The 21,521-nt window shown below is 32.3% G+C and overlaps 3 protein-coding genes across 3 annotated transcripts; all 3 read right to left on the bottom strand.

The window, feature by feature from the left end:
• Positions 1 to 1,877: 1,877 nt before the first annotated feature.
• Positions 1,878 to 2,951, bottom strand: LOC140834609 (germin-like protein subfamily 1 member 13). The gene is made up of 2 exons (XM_073199621.1): positions 2,764 to 2,951; positions 1,878 to 2,569 (listed from the first exon to the last, which is right to left on the bottom strand). Exons 1-2 carry the CDS (start codon positions 2,882 to 2,884, stop codon positions 2,004 to 2,006), a joined length of 687 nt encoding a protein of 228 aa, XP_073055722.1. The 5' UTR covers positions 2,885 to 2,951; the 3' UTR covers positions 1,878 to 2,003.
• Positions 2,952 to 3,612: 661 nt separating this feature from the next.
• Positions 3,613 to 7,272, bottom strand: LOC140834608 (AT-hook motif nuclear-localized protein 1-like). Its single transcript, XM_073199620.1, has 5 exons — positions 6,462 to 7,272; positions 4,888 to 4,955; positions 4,665 to 4,796; positions 4,158 to 4,319; positions 3,613 to 4,064 (listed from the first exon to the last, which is right to left on the bottom strand). The coding sequence occupies exons 1-5, from the start codon at positions 6,832 to 6,834 to the stop codon at positions 3,840 to 3,842; spliced, it is 960 nt and encodes a 319-aa protein (XP_073055721.1). The 5' UTR covers positions 6,835 to 7,272; the 3' UTR covers positions 3,613 to 3,839.
• Positions 7,273 to 17,952: 10,680 nt separating this feature from the next.
• LOC140834607 (ACT domain-containing protein ACR8-like) lies at positions 17,953 to 21,006 on the bottom strand. Its single transcript, XM_073199618.1, has 7 exons — positions 20,779 to 21,006; positions 20,093 to 20,138; positions 19,892 to 20,006; positions 19,669 to 19,736; positions 19,011 to 19,577; positions 18,804 to 18,908; positions 17,953 to 18,716 (listed from the first exon to the last, which is right to left on the bottom strand). The coding sequence occupies exons 1-7, from the start codon at positions 20,838 to 20,840 to the stop codon at positions 18,354 to 18,356; spliced, it is 1,326 nt and encodes a 441-aa protein (XP_073055719.1). The 5' UTR covers positions 20,841 to 21,006; the 3' UTR covers positions 17,953 to 18,353.
• Positions 21,007 to 21,521: the final 515 nt, after the last annotated feature.

Raw genomic sequence — 21,521 nt, 5'->3', positions numbered from 1 at the left:
TTAACTTAATTTGAACTACATATATATTTTATAAAAAAAAATGTCAAAGGATTTATAATTTTTTTATTTGAATAATACACAAAGACAAACGTCACGTTAAGGTGAATAGGTGATCAAGCTCGTATTTAGGATGTTGCTTATTTCAAATTCATTCGTCACACTTGTTTAATTGGATATTTTGAACTCCGATCCATCAATTTAAAAATCTATCCCCTTTTATTTTAAGCTTGCTTAAGAGTAGTTAACATAGTGAATCCTACATTTTCACATAGTAAAACCATTCAAAATTTCTCAATATAATCTTTCCATGAAATACAAATTTATACCTAGACATGGTTCGGTACGGAATACCGATTTTTTCAAATAATACCGTATATCGTACCAAAAAATTCGGTATCAAAAAATGAATACCGATATCGTATCGAAATTTTGGTATATCGTCACGTCGGTATACCGAAATTTCGGTATGACATAAATTCCATAGTGTTCTTACCAAAAAACCGTCGGTATATATATCGAAATTTTTGTACGATATCGGTATAATACCGTCTATACCGAAATTTTTAAAAAAATTATGTTAATTTCATCATAAAAAAGCTAAAATGCCCAACACAAAAAATAAGAATTGGAAGAGTAAGTGAGCCCGACAACATTATTTTATAATTTTTAAAATATATAAAAAAAATGGGTATTTTGGTATATCGAAATTTTTAGAATTTCATACCGATACCAAAAAGTTGACCGTACCAAAATATTCGGTATAATGTTAAATTCGATATGTTCGTTATTTTGCGGTACGGTAAGTGTGGTGTAACGGAATGATCGTTATTTTTTCTCACCCCTATTTATAACTTGTCTATTCAATGTCACAAACACACACACACATCTTGTGCCATATAAAAAATTTGAGTTACACATGCAATTATCTTCAACTATAAATTTTGATAAAACGAAAAATGATCAGTCGTATTGTTGTTATCAGAGCCAAAGATACAAGTTTCATTATAATGGATGACAAAAAATATAATTATTGGAAGATAGATTGTTCGATAAAATAATTATCTCTCCTAGGAAAATGATTGAATCATGATGCTTACTACATAATTAAATATAGTTAACGCTAGTGTGAATTAAAAAATAAATATATTTAAGTAGGGAAAATATATATTCATTATTCAGCCGGTGACTATATTAATTGTTTAATTAGGATATATAAAACAACCTGCTACGTTAGCTATATAGTTAAATATAACTCACGCACTAATCAATACTGAACTAATCGTCCAGATGAATATATATCAATTCCGATTGCTTGAAAATGATTTTATTTGGACAAGTACTTTAAAAAGATTTTTAGTATTTTATAAATGAAAAAACTTAAAATGTGTTTCGATAAGATTTTTTGTAAAAAGTTTTTGAAAAAATTTCTCCAAATATAATTTTTAAATAACATTTGAGATATGTTTTGTGTATTTATAGAAATAAAATAATGATGTAAATCAAAACGTATTATTTTTAACATTATGTTTATAGAAATAAAATAATGATGTAATTTTTTTAACATTAATTTATATAATAATCATCAAAACATATATTTTTTAAAAAATAATTTTACTTTTATAAAAACGTTTTATTACTTGTCCAAGAAATTGTATTTTTAAAATTTTAATTAAATGGTATCATACTGATTCGTCATATCTATATTTCCAAAAAAAAAAAATCTATATTTTCAAGAATCTCAAGTGAACCAAATTTAATCTATCCGAACAGTGGTGCTTGTTTACTGACTATTTTATACTTTATCAAAAGGAATTGTAGCTGTAAATTGCAATGGCATAATTAAACCGACGAAAAGAGATAATTAATAAAATCTTAAGTACCCAAATCAATTGTATATCAATCCATATTATTTGTTAATATCGTAACATCAAAGATTGTTACTCCTTATTACACTGAAATAGAAATGAAAAACAATGGAGCTTTGTCTTGCGGTTTGGTTTATTTTAGTTGTTGTTCATCCAAAATTGTCCTTGAAGATGCTGAATCACATTCTTGTCAACCTGAAATGCCTTAGTAAGAACATCAATAGAAATCGGTGGTTCGGAGCCAAAAACAGCATTTGCAATGGTGATGACTCCAGGGTTCTGACTACTTAATCCGGCGAATGCGACGACATTGGTTTTTCCGGTGTTGAACTGAAAATGAATGAGGCCTTCAGGGAATACAAACACATCTCCTGGATGCAATGTCTTGGTAAAAAGCTTGTTCTTCTGGTTTTGATTTGTTGGGTTTGAAGTCACGAACCCAACGTATAGAGTACCTTCGACGACAACGAGAATTTCTGTGGCACGAGGATGCGTGTGAGGAGGGTTGAGCCCATATGGTGCATAGTCGATTCGAACCAATGAAATGCCCAAAGTGTTGAGCCCAGGAATTTGGTTTACATTAACCGGAGTAACCCTCGAGCCTAATGCATTCGATGTGTTTCCGGGCTTGTTTAGACCCTTGAAATAGAAATCATCTGCTGATACCATATTTGGGTTCTTGCAAATCTTCCCGTTCACAAACACTGCATCATACATATAATTGTGCATGAACATACATGCAAGGAAACCGAATTATGACTAATAATGCAAACAAAATGGTATAAAGTTTCGATAAGTTGATCAAAATAATCCTATAACAGTAAACATTAATATAACTTCGATAAAGCTAAAAAAATGATATTTAACTTATTCGTGAGAACATCATGGAATAAATTACCAGAAGCCTTCGAATCGTCAACCGCAACACAAAAGTCTTGAAGAGGACTAGGATCAGATGCAAAAGTTAATGAATATATCAAAGTTAATACCAAAAAGCCAAGAGAGATACGGATGGCCATCTTAAAAAAGCAGTTAGGAATGGATTGCACTTGCTATATTGCTGCTGGAGTGTTTGAGCTTGAGAGGTGGTTTGAAATGCATTAAAATGCAAGTGTATTTATACTTGAAATGTTTGAACAAGTCGAATGGATTTCCTTAATAAACAAAAATTTGAACTTGTCCTAATTCATTTACCTGCAGAGTTGGATAACCTACCCTTTCTTAATTTCCCAACTTTTGACTACTTCGATTCGTTAGTTAATAGCTTAGTTTATACACAACCATTAGTTTATTGTTTTATGTAGATTTTATCAGCAGTGACTCGGTTTATTTATGGAAAGGGTCAATTTTCACAATATTTCTCAAATTGTTTTCACAAGCCTTCAGCTTATTATATGCTTAAATTTAGAAATTCAATTAAATCCATTTACATAGGTTTGATGATTCATTCAACAACCGCACAATTTATACATACAATATATGTTATAGTTCATCATGTTGTATCACTGATAAAACATTATAAATTATGAATTTGACTACGATGATAATTCAAAATAATTTGGAAATGTGGAATCAATTTTTCACATGTCATTTAAAAATTTATGTAAGTAGAATTTTATTTTTTTATTAGAGTAACAACAAGACGGACTTTGAGGTGATCCAAGTCGAACGTATATTTGTTTTCTTATAGATGATTTAGGGTAGGGATGTAAACGGGTTGAGTCGAGATGGTTTGGCTATATATATTGGTATACATTGAACCATCAAAACGTATTAGTAAAAGTTGCTATTAAAAGCGTGGTTTTTGTCCTATTAGCACATGGAGTGAAGGCAGAGCTCTTGCTATAAAAACTCTAAAGCCACAGTTCCAAAGAAAGGAACATATAATGGGTTCAACAGACACAGAAATTGGACCTACACAAGCCTTACCAGTAATTCCAATCGGTCAGTTGCAACTGTGTTAAAAAATTCTAACTATCCACTTAAGGGAACATTGATGTCGGTGGGTTTATTCCTCGAGTCTGGGGGCATTGAGGACCAGCTATCTCCACGGAACAAGGGGGAAGCCTGATTTGTGACTTCCATCCCTGCGCTCGAGATGGTTATTGCAGCAGCAGGTATGATAGCCATTGGCTCGGGTTTGTCTTCCTTAGTCTTCTGCTCGACCTGGTTTCCAGCCAGAAAACTACCCACCACAATCTACTTCATGGTGAAACGAGACTGAATGTTAGGAGATGTCGTATGATCAAAGTTTATTATGCTTTCAAAACGTTGGAGCAATAAAAGATGCACCTGCACAGGACTGGCTGCTACTAATAGGCCAGCAACTCCACCACCTAGGACGCGACCATCAGGACTAGCCAAAGAAACGCTCATACCACCGGATCTGTTTCTTACTCCACCAGTCTCAGATGGCGTAAATGAACCAGTCAACGAGAGTATCTCAAAACGACCCTAAACAACATAAGAAACAAGTTATTTAACACTTTGGGCCATGAAAAAAAGCATTTTGCTATCAGATACATGAGAAGATAATCTGAAATAAAGAATACGAGATATGTATACCAGACTCTTTGTCAAAAATGGAAGAACACAAGTTTAAAAATGAACGCATTAGAATATTGAGTAAAAGAAACATTGATCTAGGCGTCATAAAAAGGGACATTTAATCAATGCATGTAGTCGAATTATACTGGACAGGAATTTTTTATTCTTGGTCAATATGTTAAAAGATATAAAATTATAACAAAGAATAAGAATTTGGAGCATAGAATTTTGTTAATCAAATGATTTCAGCACCTCATATGTCAATGTACCGCCAGAAGAATCAGGTTGCTGTAGAGTGACGATTGAAACTACGCCATTAGCAGATAGAATGCAAATTGCTCGAGGACCTTGTTGAGAGAAGGATATGACCTTCATCGTGACGTCCTAAGACCACCAAAAATAAAATTGCTAATATCTCGAGACTGAACACTAATATTAATCGGCAGACAAATTCCACATATCATCAATATCTTACCTCTCCAGCACCGACAGTGATGATATGAGGTGTAAAATTAGCACCAACTGAGCATGAAACCCATTCACCTAACAAAAATTCAATGTCAGCAATCACTTTGTCCCCTACGAGCAAAAGAGCACGATTATGCAGATAAATGGGAAAATATTCGACCTGATACATAAATTTATGCGGGGAATTCCAACGTAGCAACGTTATGAGCGCATAATGAAAAGCTTGCAGACAAATGCAATTCATTGAGGTTAAGTGCATTTTCTTTAAACCTCAAGAGAGAGATTGTGCATATTACAAGGTGTCGCCTAATTTCGGATTAAGACAAAATGCACCATTAGAGATGAGCTCAGGTTGTATCCTAATTAAAGGAAAGTGAGCAATCAATGTAATAGGACATCAAACTCATCCCAAGTGCCAAGGATGAGCTTTTAGGAAAAATATAGATACTTGAAAACGCCTATGTTCAGCAACTCTAACCAAAGGAAACTTTGATAAAACGGGACAAGTTATACAACGAACACATGATAAGATCACAAATGTTCAACTGTTCAAGGGGTCGAGACCAAACTTAAATAGGATTTTGAGGATCAATTTTGCATCAGAATTACACAGAAGCAGTAATATGCACCATCAAGTTCAACGTGATGCAGTCTAAAGAAACGAAATGCAGAGAGGACATTAAAAAATGTCAGGAAGTTTAAGACGACATTGGAATAGAGGACATTTGTTGGAGGTGTCACTAAAACTTAAATGTCACTAAATATTGAATATGATGACATTTATGAATGTCACAATAAGCATTTATTCTTGTAGTGGATGCAAAACAAAGGAGATAGGAAATGTTCAAGGAGAAAAGCTTCACTCAATTTCAGATGACCAAAAGAGCTTAATGAACCGTAAATTATACAGATATTTAAATGAAGAAAAAAAATCTGTCAAATTTTAACAATCTAAATCACTCAACGGACAGAAACACTGTTATATTAACAAGGACTCCCACCATGATCTTCTGAACCATTTCAATCAACATTTAACTGGTCAAGTGCATAATTACTATGAAATTCATTAGAAAACAGTTCAAGTGGTAAGTGTCCATGCATCCGAAATAATGTGATAATAAATGTGAAACAATTTCAGGATCCAAGAACAGTGATTAAATAAGTAGCCAAATAATTTTTTTCCCATCACCAAAGACATGTGAAGAAAGGTAACAAGGACAAGTAAATTATTTCAAGAAGGCGACTTTAATAAACGAAACCCTTCTCTGTTGAAGGAAAATAGCGCCTCATAAAAGCCATAATGTCGAGATTCCTTAATCCCAAGACAACCAATAAACCCACTTGATACTTAAAACCACCCATTTGCATGAGCTATTACCCTTCACATTTATTTACAGGTCCCACTAGACCTAGTGCTTCACTCCCAACATAAATTCGACGTTCCGAAAACCTAATTGACACTTGGGATTCGTATAAACCAAGAACAGATCAGTACACGAGCAAAGCTTCATCAACATGCATGCAGCAAAAAACAAACACATACACAATTAATCGTTTATTCTAGAATTATCTATGGATTACCCAAACCCTCAGTCTCCATTCTCGGCTCTTGCATCTTGATGGCGGAGCCGCCGGCATAACGAACTTTACCCCTTTTCTGAAAGGAGGAGAAATCAATCACCGGAGGTGGCGCCGAGGAAGAAAGTGGCATCGGTGAAAGGGTCATAGACACGGAGCCATCAGGGCCATACTTCCTGGGCCTGCCCCTCTTCTTCTTCAAAGAGACGGCGCCGCCAACTACGGCAGCCGTGTCCGTCGGAAGCGAGATAGAAACTGGTGGTAGTGGTGGTGCTGATCCAGTTACTTGATTTGGGTTTTCTTCAGTGGTTCTGGGAGCTAAATGGTAGTCTATTGGAGCATCTGATCCCACCACTGCTGTTCCACTGCTACTCATAGTATTAGTACCTTCCGTATTTCAAGTTCCACGAAAACAGATTCACAAAGAATTTAATTTAAAACCCCATGGTGTTTCCTGGAAGCAAAATCCCAGATTTTCAAGATATCTCAAAATCACTCTGTAAAGCGTAGCAAAAAGAAATCACTTTGTAAAGAACAAATAAACAAACAAATAAAATAGAAACGCCTCAAAACCCAGAGCCCAGTTCAGGAAGTACCCAAGATTTCACCTTTTAACACTTTACGAATCTATAATGAGTTTTGCATAGCTGAAATAAAGTACTGTGCGATCAAACTGAAACTGAGATCATTTGTTCGGAAGAAAAAATGATTTTGTTATGAGTGAGGACGAAACAGTAAGAAAGCGAACAAACAGATGAAAAAACAACAATGGATTTTCTTGTAAACATTTGATTTAATTGAGAGGAAATTGGATTTTGGGCTTTATTAGAAAAATATGAAAATAAGATTTGGTTAGCATTATTATTTTTTTTACAAGTCAAATTTTTATTTTTCATATATATATATATATATATATATATGGGAGTGTGTATAAATTATAAATATATGTTTAATAATTATTTTTAAAATTTAAATTTTGCCATTTTTGTTAACTTATTTGAAAGCCACAAATTATATATTTTGCTGTATAAAATGGTTGAAGTCCGGAGAAAATAGAATTAAAAAAAGTAATTGTGGTTGGGAAAAGTGAATTTTGCGAAGGCATGAAGACAACCATCATCGTCTTTTAAACAATACAAAAAAAATAAATAATATTATATCCACATCTATACATATAACATATTTTTATCAATATCTGTATATATAAAAATATGAATGGTGATTGGTGAAGTGTATTAAAAATTTCCGATCGATTATATTATAATAAAAATTGTATTTATTTCTCTTGATTAGGCATGCTCTATAGGAGCAGAAGAGTATTTTTTTTAAAAAAAAACAAGAAAAGAATATAATATACTTTTTTGTTTCTAAATTTTTTTCAAATTCTTTCTTCATTCTCATTACCAAAAGTCTAAAATTAACGGTTTTTTCCCTCCTCCTTATATTTATTAAATAATTTTTAAAAAAAAACACACACACACACACAGAGATAAATAAATTTAAAAAATGACCAAAGTTTGAGCTTCAGTTAAGATTTTTTACGTAGGAGGAAGGATTTGTTGGGAGACTCTCCACGGAAACAGTCATCGACCAATAGTTGAAAATGTTTGGCCCCCAATGGTCAATTTGACTGACATATACACACATTCACATATACATATGTATCACAAAAATTCTAATGATATGATCTCACGTATCAATTCTGTGATACAAATATTTTATTAAGAACATACATTAAAAAATATTACTTTTTATGCTAAAAATATTATTTTTATTGTAAATATAAGCATAATTAATCCATCTCGAGAATAAAAATATATGAATTCATCTCACAAAAGACTCGGTGTCTTAAATTTGAGATTACATACTTAGTCTAAGATCTAGTTATAATAATATTCTTCTCGATTTTTTTTTAAAAAAAATTACGCTATAATTACAATTTTTTTTATTTTCGAATATAAAAAACCATAATTATGTACCCCCGATTATGAGATTTCTCTAAATTATTATATATTTTGCAACATATTTTTTAATTTTATTACAATAAAAAAACTTTAGGAAATTTAACATCAAATTTGTGCCTGAAAAATAAGAGTTCGGAAGTGGTGAAATTGATGTGTACATGGTCTTAGAAATTTAGCTTGGTTTTTGTTCGTGATTTTTTTTACATGTTTGTTGTTTAAAAGCATCAATTTTTTTTATTCATTTTTGTCTAAAAATATAACAAAAATGATATTTCCTTGCAACTTAAATCGAAGTTCTTGAGGAGAATTTCCAGTTATTCCTTGAAAAAAAAAATAGTTAAAAAATTATTAAATCCATATATATATATATATATATATATATATATATATATATATATATATATATATATATATTAAAATAACATTAGTAATATGCTTTTCAAATATAAATTCAGGATAATGATATTTGCATTCCATTTAATGTATAAAATTTATTCGCAAATAGAGTACCTGATAAAAATGGAAGGTAAATAACTGAAAATCTCCCTAGAAAAGAAGTAATAATTGACAAATATTCATTAAATTTTTATTAATAATTAATAAAAGCACATCTTTCCCACGAATTGACCAAGGGAAATGAATGTAACCATGTGGAGAAGTAAGCATGATTAAATAATAAATGACAACACTTATCTAACTTTTAAATTAATATTGACGTAAAATAAGTTACCATTAAGAACAAAGCATGATCAGCTATATAATAATCCAAATTAATATAGTAAAGTTGGTTTTAGATAAGAACAATATACTCTTAATTCATTTATTAACTTCTGTGAATTCGAGGGAAGTAACAAATATATAATTATAAAAACAATGACTCGATATAATTTAAATATAAATATTTTTTCTTAATGATAATTTATACATATATATATATATATATATATGATTATGTGGTACGTCTACAATAGTTAAATTAAATCCCTATAAAATCACAACTTGTTTTAAATTATAGTTGAGCAAGACATGTTTGAAAAATTTATGCCGAAAAATCGATGTAAAATGATTTTTTTTTTTTATGAATGCTGTATCATCATTCACATTAAATATTTAAAAATAAATAAGAAATAATGGTGTAATTAAATGGTAAGTCCTTTTTTTATTTGAATTTGAATTTTATGTCCCTTGAAAATATAAGTTACATTTAAGTGTCTACATTGATTATATCATTTCATTAAATTCCGGTTATGATTTTGAGTTTTGTGTTACTTTTATATATTATTAATTATTATTATTATTATTATTATATTAAAAATATAAATTTTTTATATAATATTATGTTTTCCAACTTTTAAAAAAAATGTCGTTTTAAGTTTTGGTTTATTGACCATTCGTGAGTTGCTATTGTTATCATTATGTTTATTAATTAGAATTTCAGTATAAATATTTTTAACATATTCTTAAAAAAATTAAATTTTTTAATCAAAATTTATTCATATAATAAATGACAAAAAAATTGATTTTTTGAAAAATATTTATTTATGACTTAAAATTTTGGTAGACAAAATAACATATGATTTTTAGATATATATTTTTATATTTTTTAATAAGTAACATTTCTACTTAGCCTAAAAAAGAAAGTCATTTTAAAGAGAGGAGAGTGTTATCCTCACTTAAGCATCAAACTTTTTTGAATAAAAATCCGGAGATGTGATTGTTATAATTGAGCATCAAACTCGAAATATATTTTGTTTTAAACTTGAGACTTTTTTATTAGATGATCTTCCAATCACCATCAATACTTGCTAATATTCTAAGGTGAACACTGTGTACGTAAAAATTACAATTTCATTATTATTGATTAAGCTACAATCGCTCGGTCCTAAAACTTTAATTTAAATTGAAACCTTCTAAGAACAAATTGTGATTTTCGATGTCAGTGTGTAAATTGATATCATGTGTAAGACACTGATTTTGTTACATTTGACTGAAAATGTTGAGGGTGTCGAAGTGAAGTTGATTTCTTGACATTGAGACTTAAAATTTTCCGAGTTGAGTCATGTAAATCTGTGGTTTATTTTAATATTTAATTTTTTCCAAGCCAGTGTTTTTCAGAAATCGAATTTTAAAGAAATATAATAAAAGCAAATGGAAAATTCTAAAGGTTTTGGGTTTTCGCTTCATGTTACTGGACCCAGGCCTTCTTTTGAGTGGGTATCTAAAGATTGTTTTCCTTGGGCCGCGTAGCTTTTAGAGTATGCAGTAAATATTGGACCCAAAAAAAAAATCCAGCTTCATAATGACCTACGGGTACTGTCCATATAGTGCGTGGGTTAATTATTTACGATGGCATCAAAATATTGCAAATTATCGTTGAACTTGGACAATTCTGTCTAGTATCAAGAAAAACAAAATTATAAATTTTCAAGAAAAAAATTATAAATTCACAGGTTTTCTTCTTCGGATTTGAAACTTTCGCATCGAGTTTTTAGATAATTTTCCAGGTTGGCTCGCGATTAAATTCAATTTGGTGGTTTAATTTGTTGTTCGTAAGCCTTATGCATGGAGTCGGATGAGGTTCTTCGTTTAGTATTTATATGATTGGGAAAACTTTCCGTTCTGTCTTAAAAAATATATAGAATATTGAATATTTATAATTTGCCTCCAGAAAATTAATTTATCATTTGTTGAGTTCAGTATATAAAATATTATATTAATATTTGCATTTCTTTCTCCCAAAATACAATATTATTTTAAGTTCAACTCGAGCTAAACAATCAGAGCTCAAACAAAACTAAAGTCGCAAGGTGTTGATTTAATCTATTCCTTAACATAGGATTAAAATAGTATCCATTTACGACAAAAGAAAAGACATCAATTTGGAGCATCTTAGGAAGATGCTAAGCCAATTCAAGACTTTTATCCTTATTCTATTTAATGTTGATTGATTGGTTATTTGAGAATCTTTTGAAAAATATCTCGCAATTTTGGTATACTTGGTGGCTTCTGTTCATATTCGCGTCTTTTTTAGATTGATACGAACACTTCTTGTTATCATGTCTGTATAATCTTTTTCGGTCAATCGATTTTGTGGATGGAATTATAGATTACTACGACGCTTGTTATTAAAATCAACGATGAATGCTCAATGAAGTATAAAAAACAACGATATGTGTTGGATTTTCGGTAGGATTCCTTCTGCTTCTTTCCAAGTAGCAATGACCAATGTTTTGTCTGTGTTGTTCTTGAAAATTATATATACATGTATAAAAAATTTGTGATCATGATTGATTGTTTTATTTATACTAACGAGACAGCAGACAGAAGTGGCCGAGCTAGAGCGGCAGGCTTTGTATTGAGAAGGCGGCAGCGATTAATCAAATGGCTAAGCATATTCACCATCCGAGAGTCTATAAAAATTAGCAAAAACTTATATGAGATCGTATGTGTGATCAAGATTTTAAAATAGGGTGGGCTAGACATTGAAAATGTAAATATTATTTAATGTATTTTTTTAATTTTTTTTTGTTATATTTGTATACGATGACTAGATACTTTTAAAAAGCAGCTTAAGAATTTAATATATTGAGATACAATGATAATATCATTATAATAAGAAACTTTTAAAATATTTTGTACTCTAATAATTCTATCACTTAATTAGATAAAACAAGTACGAATTTCAATGATAGATATTGAAACTCTAGAATCCATGTATAAAATTTTGCTTAGTGACAAAATTCCTAAATACATAAAATATATACATATTAATCCGGACGAGGGGGCTAAACCCATCTAGCCCCAGTAATACGCAGTTGAACGTTCAGGGTCGTATAAGAGGTTCTTTATTTCATCCAGAAATATCATTTTGTATGTTAAGAGTAATTTTTATTGTATATCGTAAGGGTTGACTCTCCTAAAGATGGTGATACTGTCCACAAGAGACATACTCTCAAAATTAGAAGCGTTGCCCAACAACCAAGGTATTTTAGGAAAACAATCATAGTTTAAAAAAAATCAAGATTGTTTCAATTTTTAAAAACTTATATGAATACGGTCTCACGGATAGTCACTTACTTTTGTTCACAGAAATATTATTTACCACCAGGGTATTATATAGACCAGAATCATCATCATTTCACGATATATATCCTAATTGCATAAGAGGAACTTATTTCTTAAAATATACACATTTAAAATATATAGAGTAGAAGAATAAAATGAGTTATATCGTTTATATGTAATACAAATTACATAATTTAAATAATATGTATCAAAACTTTTTTTAAATTAATAAAAGAAAAGAGCCATCTTAAAAATATGTAGGATATTGTTGTTACCCGCGTGTGTAAGTGCAATTATTAATTTTTTGTTTCCTTACATATCGTTATAATCAGTTCCTAACATAAATTCTATCACATTTGGAATATATTCGTTCGGATAGGAGAATAGTTAATCCAATTAATCAAATATTATCTAAGATGCAAGCTTAATAAAATCTGCGAACGATATAAAGAATATAAGAATCTACAAAGAGTATCGAGAAATACGGGTATATATTTTTTTAAGGCAAAAACTTGTATGAGACGATCTCACGGGTATTATTGTGAGACGGATCTCGTATTTGGTCACCCATGAAAAAGGTATCACTTTTTATGCTAAGAGTATTACTTTTTATTGTTGAATATGGGTAGGGTTGACCCGTCTCAGAGATTATAATTTGTGAGACGGTCTCAACATGAGACTCACTCTATTTTTTAATTACGGAATAACGACGACCTTCATTATTTGCGAGTTAAAGGTGCATGACAATGTGAATTAGAGAGTTGACTTACAATAATAATAATAATAATAATAATAATAATAAATATGTAGTTGGGGTAAACATTAAATGCTTGGGAATTTATCCTAATTCTAGAGTTCAAATAATATTCTTCAAAATATTAACTCGTTCAATACTACACAAAATAAGGATCGAATCAAAAGTTCTAAGTACGTAGATAATTTAATATAAGTAGACATTCAAATATCACATTTCAAATTTATTGCAAATTATCTTTGGTTTTAATTGAACCCCATCCAAATACCATTGGTTTTAGTGAAATTACTTTTTTCCCAAAAATTTCTATACTCAAAGGAAAAATTATCTTAAGATATAATTTATCATTTAAAAAAGTTTTAAATTTAACTTTCTTGTAGATAAGATTTCATGAGATATTGAATTAATGGTTTTGCCTTTCTACATATGATATTTATGATAATGATTTTTAAAATATGATATTATTGATTTAAAAAGAGATTGTTTCTAATAGAATTATTGATTTCCATAACTTATAGATTTCTTTGAAGATGAATCCTAGAAGATGAGACAACTACAAATAAAGGAAGCAAGTTAAAGAAATAGAGTAGTCGTTCTTTTTGGTGCTTGATGATACCAACTTTTCCCTGGGTCCGGTCTGGTGAGCTTGAACTTCAGATCAACAACATTTGAACCGGAGCGATGGAGAACCACCAGTTTGTACTAAGAGGTATTGGAAAGTGTCGAAAATTTTCCCGACACGACCACTTCGACCTCTTGATCGGATTTAGGAACGGAGAAAAATGAGAAGATTCGATAGGTAGTAGTGGATATATCTCTCCCTCGACCATGAAACATATATGGGTATTTATAATGGTTGAGATGACTTCTTCCCATAGCCTGTCGAAGTCTATTTTAGGTAAATCTCCTTATTAAATTCTTCTCCTCTTACTGCCAGTCCGGGCCGGATTCCTCGTCACCTCTGACCATGCGGCGAGATTCTAGCCCATTTAAGGATTATTCACGCTTTTGACATGTGACAGTTCTTAGGATAGAAACAAGATCGGGCTTGGGATTCCTTTCACAAGCATTTGTGCTAGACATAACCCTACTCCAATCGCTGATTGGGTTGGAGACATGTGATTCGACTATCCGGACTCGGCCGAGCACCTGGGCTCGGCCAGAGGGGCTTGGCCGAGCACTAGGGCTCGGCCACTAGTGCTCGGCCACCAGGGCTTGGCCGAGCACTAGTGCTCGCCCATTAGTCCGAGCACTGCCCTGGTGACAGAGTTGACCGAGCACCAGGGCTCGGTCATCAAGGGTGCGGCTGAGCTTGGTGCTCGACCGACGTTTATAGACTGTATCGAATTTGGACGAGTCATACCTGATGGGTTACGTTTAAGGTCCTTGAGATGGAAACTCATGCGCGGTGGAATATTTTGGAGGCATCAGTGCTTAAATTATATTGCTCTCAAGATCATTTTGTTTTTCACCCTTCACTTAAAAGTTTTCGTAGCTATATACCGTGTGCATTTTACACGTCGTGAATTTCAGAGAAAAACATTCTCCAACTATTGAGTACAAACACCTCATTGTAGCAAGCCGCCTCCACTTGTTTATATATATATATATATATATATATATATATATATATATATATATATATATATATATATATATATATATATATTGTTATATTTATATTATATAAATGGGAATGATTACGTCACTAGCTTGATGGGATCTACCGTCAATTTTGAGGGTTATTGGAGGGGTTGTGAAAGCTCATATTCCCGTAAAAAAATGATGTTCTTCACGTGGAGATTCTCTTTTTCTAATGTGATTTGCATTTTATTCATTTCTTTTCAGTTTTTCAAATGCGCAGTTTACTATAGAACTATTGATGATATGTATAACTTTTAACGAATCTGAGAAAATACAAATTTCTTTAATACCAAATTTCAAGCAAAACTCTATACTTATCTAATTGCACATATATCCGCTTCTTCAACATTTTGGAATTACATATTACACAAGCCGAAGCAGCATTTTCAAGTGTGCATGATCTTTGCTCATGTTTTGTTTTGTTTTTTTGTTAAAAAAAATTAATAATATTTTTTCCCTACGTTAAGATCTAGGTTCACTAGCCTGCCAAATTTGGAATAGCCAAGACTTTGTGGTAAATTCTCTAACAAAATTTTAGAAATATTTCCTAATCCTTCGAAGGAAAAATATGTTATTTAATCAGTTTCATTCGATCCTACCCATAAAAGAAATACATTTTTCATTCAAACACTTTTGAGTACATAGAATTTATATGGGTCGTTGGATACTCTCACATACTACCCACAAAGTAGCATCTCATTATAAAGATTTTTTTCGAACGTCCTTGAAAATGTTAAAAGAAGAAAGTTTTTTTTTTAAAAAAAAAATGTTACACGAAGAATTAAGAACCTCACTGGAAGAGAAATTGATTTTGAATAACTATAAGTATTTTTAAAATAATATTTTTTATAACTGTATCACCGTTCTTCTGCATACCGGAATCAGCTCAAAGACTATGGACAGGCATAATTGCTGCCACATTGTTGCGAACCCCGGCCATGCATGCACAATGTTTTGCTTGAGACGTGACAAACTCAACAATAATGTCTGGAAAATAATAATATTAATAATAAAATAAAAATATGGAAAATTATTCATAGTTTTATTTCAAATTTCGGAGCGTTCAATTCCACTTTTCAGTCTAAAAGATCCCATTCTTGAGCATTATTCTTTAGAACTGCGAGTGACTATAGACACAGAGGATGAGCATTAAAATTTAGAGATTGAGACATAGAAGTATAGAACATGCATAATGCATTATAAAATAATGATAAGTTTGCTTTAATTAATATATTAATTTATCATGATCATCCACATTCATTTGCCTTGCATTAAAAATTTGATCTGTGGAACAATGTATATTAATTAACATAAAATGTTTTTTGTATTGGCTAAATCTAGCTAGTAAGAATATATATATATATATATATATATATATATATATATATATATATATAGTTACAATCGATGAGGTTGTCCCACACATGAGGAGATAATTAGGCAAAGATGTAATGCGAAACAAGTAGGTAAAATAATCAGGATTCGATTTAGAAACTAAGTTTTATGCGTGATTCATAGTTATAAGGTTTTAATTTTTTAAATTATATGACTATTTTGTTATTAAATTTGTGATTACTATGAAATATTTTCACAATTTCTCAATTCGTCGTGATTATCCACACTGGCCGCCAGAAACTTAACATTAATTGTAGCTGTATTACTTTGTCTTGGGTTGAGCAATTACGATAACACAATACCATATTAGAGAATATGAATTGAAGAGATTATTTTTAGGATGTTCCACATCGGTTAAATATAATTTCCGAGAGTTTCATATATGGACTTAGACAATTCTTCTTCTTTCAGCTAATTTTTGTGGTTGAGTTAAGTTTATAATCATAATTTTAATAGAATCAGAGCTCAGGCTCACTGTCATGTACTGTCCATAGTTGGGCTATCCGTTCATATCTTCATGCCCCAATTGTTCACTCCTAGGCGCATTTAGACGTCTCACATCGGTTGAATAAAGTACGGACTTGAATAATCCTCCTTCTTGGAATAGTTTTTGAGGTTAAGTTAATCGACTTGAGCCGTCCATGGTCTAAGCAGTTCGTCTAGGTGTGGATGAAACACTCCTAGCTAGCTACCTAGCTAGCCGCCTGTCTCCCTCTAGCCAGTTGGACTTATTCTTAATTAACCTGTTATTTATGATTAATTGGTTCCTCTGGCAAAATAATTGGTTCCTCTGGCTAAATTCCAACTTGCCACAAACATAATTAGACAAAAACCAGCAGAACCAGTTTTCAGAATCTACACAAGGGAGTGGAACAATCAATGAGACAACAAATAAACAGACTGCCTCGATTTATTTTCGCCATGGATGGATCCCAATAGTATCGATCATTTTCTATTTAAATTAAATAAGATTTTTTTGTAGTGATTGCTTTAAGGCATGAAGAAAAATAAAAGAGGGGTTATCTGATTGAAAATGTTACGAAAATTCATAGGTTTCTAGAAGCATTGTGGAACATCTCGGAATACGTGGATATTGGAACATTTCGTGGGATGATTATGAAATTAAATCGCGATATTAAATTAGACGCGGGAACGTAATCTTAACGCGACTTTGAGATGAAGCGTTAAGAGGAATAAGTCAACACCAAGCAGGTTGGTTGCCTTCAGTTCAAGGACAGTCTCAAATTAAAAGCATAATTGACTAAGACTATATATATCTTTTAACGGCCCACAGATCCATCCATCCATCCATCCATCACCAGAGCTAAGAATAGTATTCAATTACATTATTAAATTGATGATGTCCACTTTAAAGACAAATTGTTCCAACACATTCGATCTTCTTACGCTATCGTCATATCTATTTAGATAATGTATATTTATTTTCCAAGCTTTTATTTTTTGTCTTGCTTTTCGTCTACATATCGTGCTTGAATACGTGTTGCAATTTATTATATTATTCAAACTTGTTAGAATGAATTGTTTAACTATTACCAACTCTATATATCGTCCAACTTAATTCAACTCATTTACACCTGGTCACCTCCGTTCAGGAAAACAAAGAAAGACTTGTGGAATTATAAAATACAAAGTTCAAAAGTAAGAAAATTACTCGAAAACAAAAGTAGAAATATTTACAAGATTTCAACCTTTACAACCATCGCTCTCTCTTTCTGCCAGCTAAGGGAGACAAGTAATGACCACCCACCCCCAACAACCAAGACTTTTCACTCTAAGAATTCACAACGTCCCCCCGACCAATTTCAAATCTCTCCCCCCCTCTAACGAACCAATATTTTTAAAAGGACAATAAAAGAAAAGAATGGGGAGATAGGCCCCCCCGTTGCATCTACCATACTATGTGTATATATTTCCGCAACCTATCCAGCCAACTACTTTTAACTACCATCACCAAATAAATCGCCTCTGTAAGTAAATATCATTTACTATGTACAAAATGCCCAGCTCATTATACCATCCCTGACAAGTTGCTTTTCAGCCTCTTTTTATCGATCAAGAATAAGATCTGATCAATCCCAAATTGTATAGATTCCTCCTCACAAGGCTTCCAATTGAGAACAACATGGCTCCTCCTGTACCCATCGTGGCCTCTTCTTTTTCGCCTTTTTGGTGATATATAAAGGGCAATTCCTTTACTTTCAGATTACTCAAGCCGATCCTCTGTCGAACTGATTCGATGATCTTGGAATCTGGAATGTTACCGAGGGCATCTGTCACGTAAAAAACATTCTGGGCCGTTTCAACTGTCGTGGATATCTCAGCCCTTGTGACGTTTAGGCCATTTTCACGAAATGTTCGAGTTACATCAGCTAGTAGTCCTTTTCTATCAGGTGTGCATAACTCAAGCCTCACACCCTGTGATATAACAAGAACGTTAAATTAAGATAAACGAACAAGAAAAGAGAACTTATCAAATGTACCACTAAAGAATCACTTTCAGACCTGAGATGTCCTCCTTTCAATTGCAGCTTGTAAGCAAAGAACAACGCGATGTTTTTCAGCTTCTGAACTGATGGGGGTTCCATCCATGTGTCTTATGAAGAATTCCTAAAAAATTAAAAAAAAAAAAAAACAAGTTCATTCGGTTTCACCTCTGATCACAAAATAATAGTATACACCACGAGAAAAAAATTAAAAATATATGTATACCAAGGATGCTCTATCTCCGGTTGTGTCAACTGTGGCATGAAATACGACATACTCCATGTCTGTTAGCGTGCAGATGACATCAAACAGAAGCCTGGTTCGATCCTTGGACTGAATATTTACAACCGAATAATCCCTCTCCAAATAATTCTGAACTAAGACAACAGGGGAATCTTCACTAGTCTTGATGATTGGCTTCCTCTCGTAATCACGGTCTGCAAACATCATTTGATGAAGCCTCCTCTCGGTATGCGTGACAGCCATGGAAACCACGGTACTTGCACTCCGGATATCATTATCAACTTTAAGTACATTCCTCAACATAGCCTCGATTGTTTCTAGTTTTTGTGAGTCCTCGATGGGTGAGCCCGAATGATCATCCTTTAGGTAAATTAAGGAAGCAATTCGACCATTGTGAGTCCAGACCTTAGCTTCCACCAAATTGCAGTTCAAACCAGATAGAACTGCAAAAACCTCAGATAAAAGACCAACTCGATCGGTACCAGTTAATTCTAATGCTGTTAGACCATTGAAACTTCTCGATCTTCTGCAGTGAACTGTCTCAAGAGACTGCAATACGAAGGCCAGAAGAATCCATTAACAACAGATTAAATTAAAGTTATCAACCTCTTCTTGAATAAACTTTGATGAATCACATTACCTGTTCAATGTAACTCAACACGCTTTCGTCGGTTAATTTGTTTCCATTCAAATCGGTCACATGGAAAACTGCAGATTTTCACAATAAATGAAACCGTAGAGTGAGAACAACCATATTAAAATCCAATAAAGCCCGTTCATTATATGAATTAAATGGCAATTAAAATTGCGGGGGGGGGGGGGGGGGGGTGGGGAATACACAGCGGCGCAGGTTAGGTACGCACCGTCCATAAACCACAGGCCATCTGAAGAAATATAAGCCTTCTCAATTGACAAATTTAAATCCGTAAGAATTTGAACGGCATCCAACAGAATCCTATGCTTTTTCCCACTATCAATCTGTAAGAAAAACAAAAAACTAATTAATCACACTATTCCTAAAATAACATCTGAATTGTATTAAGTTGCACTAATCAGCGGCTTACCATAACGCGGGTTGCGGTTGCGCAACCGGCATTGTCGATCATGACCCTGCAAGATGGCGTAGGAGAAAAGGTCAGATGGGGGTATTGTTGGAATTTTCTCAAGGGGTGGAAGATTGAAGAGTGGAAATTGACGAAGTCAAAGTAACTTGAAAGGAAAGAAATCGGCGAAATTCAATTATTACACAAAATTTTGAATAATAAAGTCGAGTTTTCTTCAATTAAATAATTAGTGAAGAGTGAACTCTCCAGAGACTTAAAAAATTTGGAATAATCAAATCCTTGTATACTAGGTTCAGTTGATCTCCATAAAATTTCCTAGAATAAGTAGATCTTACAGACCCGAGAAAATTACTGTGATTTAAAGAAGAAAAAAACTGAATCCGGACTAGAGAGAATATTTTGAGAAATCAAGGAAAAAAATTATTTCCACCAAACATATCAGAGCAACTTTATCTAGAAAAACCCAGAAAAGAAATTTCACAAGAATATCCGAGGGAAAGTAGAAATCATAAAATTTTTTACAAACCAGAAAACTCATAGTAAGCACAAAATGAAACCTAAAATTGGAAAATAAATTTCAAAATCTCGACCGATACCCAGAAAACTCCTCCCAAAAAAATGAGAAATAAAAACCAATCTTCTAACAGCGGAGAGTCACTCATACAAAGATGATGAAGAAAACAAACCTTGGGGTGGACATTCTAGTAATAAGCTTCTCATATTCATCAGAATGCGTTGGCCACTCCATAATTCTTCAAAATTTTCAAAATTTGTCAAAATTTATCAAGAATTCTCCCCTCTGTTGATATTGCAGACCTTATAGCCTCTCTCTGTCTTTAGAAACCTGACAGACGACGTATCACGCTGAGTATTTTCTCTCTCTAAAACATCCACAGGAGACTGAACTGCTCTGGGTTCGCTCCAGAGAAAGAAGAGTATTTATTAATATATGATTATAATTATTTTTAAATTAAATTAAATAAAAAAGGGAAATATTACCACGATTTTTTTAGTTTCTTAAAAGTTGGGTCCACTGAGAGAAGTATCAACCAATCACAGGCGTGACTAATGCTGCCTGCCCGTTCTGACCAAATTCGGCAATAGATTTTTTTAAAAAACAAATCAATTCCCAAATATAATAACTTATTACAAGGTGAGAGAGATTAAATTTGATCCCTTTTATTTATTTTTACTGCAGATAGTATTGATATAATTCCGATATATTTGTTTTGTTATAATTAAAATTTCGTGGGGGAAAAAATAGAGCTTTGAAATAACAGCCATATGACTACTTCCAAAATCTCACGAAAATTTGCTTGCTTCATTTAATTTGTGTAAAGTATCCAATACACGTGGGAATGGAATCTTAGTAAATGGGTGCACGAGATAAAAGGAGTGAATCCACGTGGCAAGCGGGTGAGGGTAGAAA

The sequence above is a fragment of the Primulina eburnea genome, chromosome 6, assembly GCF_022965805.1.
Source record: "Primulina eburnea isolate SZY01 chromosome 6, ASM2296580v1, whole genome shotgun sequence".
NCBI lineage: Eukaryota > Viridiplantae > Streptophyta > Magnoliopsida > Lamiales > Gesneriaceae > Primulina > Primulina eburnea.
The sequence above is the reverse complement of the archived record's forward strand: the minus strand, read 5'-3'. Positions and strand labels throughout refer to the sequence as shown.

Excerpts from the sequence above, each read along its gene's own strand:
- LOC140834609 (XM_073199621.1), bottom strand. The coding sequence starts at position 2,884 with ATGGCCATCCGTATCTCTCTTGGCTTTTTGGTATTAACTTTGATATAT. Across the intron at positions 2,570-2,763 it reads TGACGATTCGAAGGCTTCTG|TGTTTGTGAACGGGAAGATT; the intron begins GTAATTTATTCC and ends TGTATGATGCAG.
- LOC140834608 (XM_073199620.1), bottom strand. The coding sequence starts at position 6,834 with ATGAGTAGCAGTGGAACAGCAGTGGTGGGATCAGATGCTCCAATAGAC. Across the intron at positions 4,320-4,664 it reads GCGGTACATTGACATATGAG|GGTCGTTTTGAGATACTCTC; the intron begins GTGCTGAAATCA and ends TATGTTGTTTAG. Across the intron at positions 4,065-4,157 it reads TAGCAGCCAGTCCTGTGCAG|ATTGTGGTGGGTAGTTTTCT; the intron begins GTGCATCTTTTA and ends ACCATGAAGTAG.
- LOC140834607 (XM_073199618.1), bottom strand. The coding sequence starts at position 20,840 with ATGGAGTGGCCAACGCATTCTGATGAATATGAGAAGCTTATTACTAGA. Across the intron at positions 20,139-20,778 it reads ACTAGAATGTCCACCCCAAG|GGTCATGATCGACAATGCCG; the intron begins GTTTGTTTTCTT and ends GCCATCTTGCAG. Across the intron at positions 19,578-19,668 it reads TGTTGAGTTACATTGAACAG|TCTCTTGAGACAGTTCACTG; the intron begins GTAATGTGATTC and ends TTCGTATTGCAG.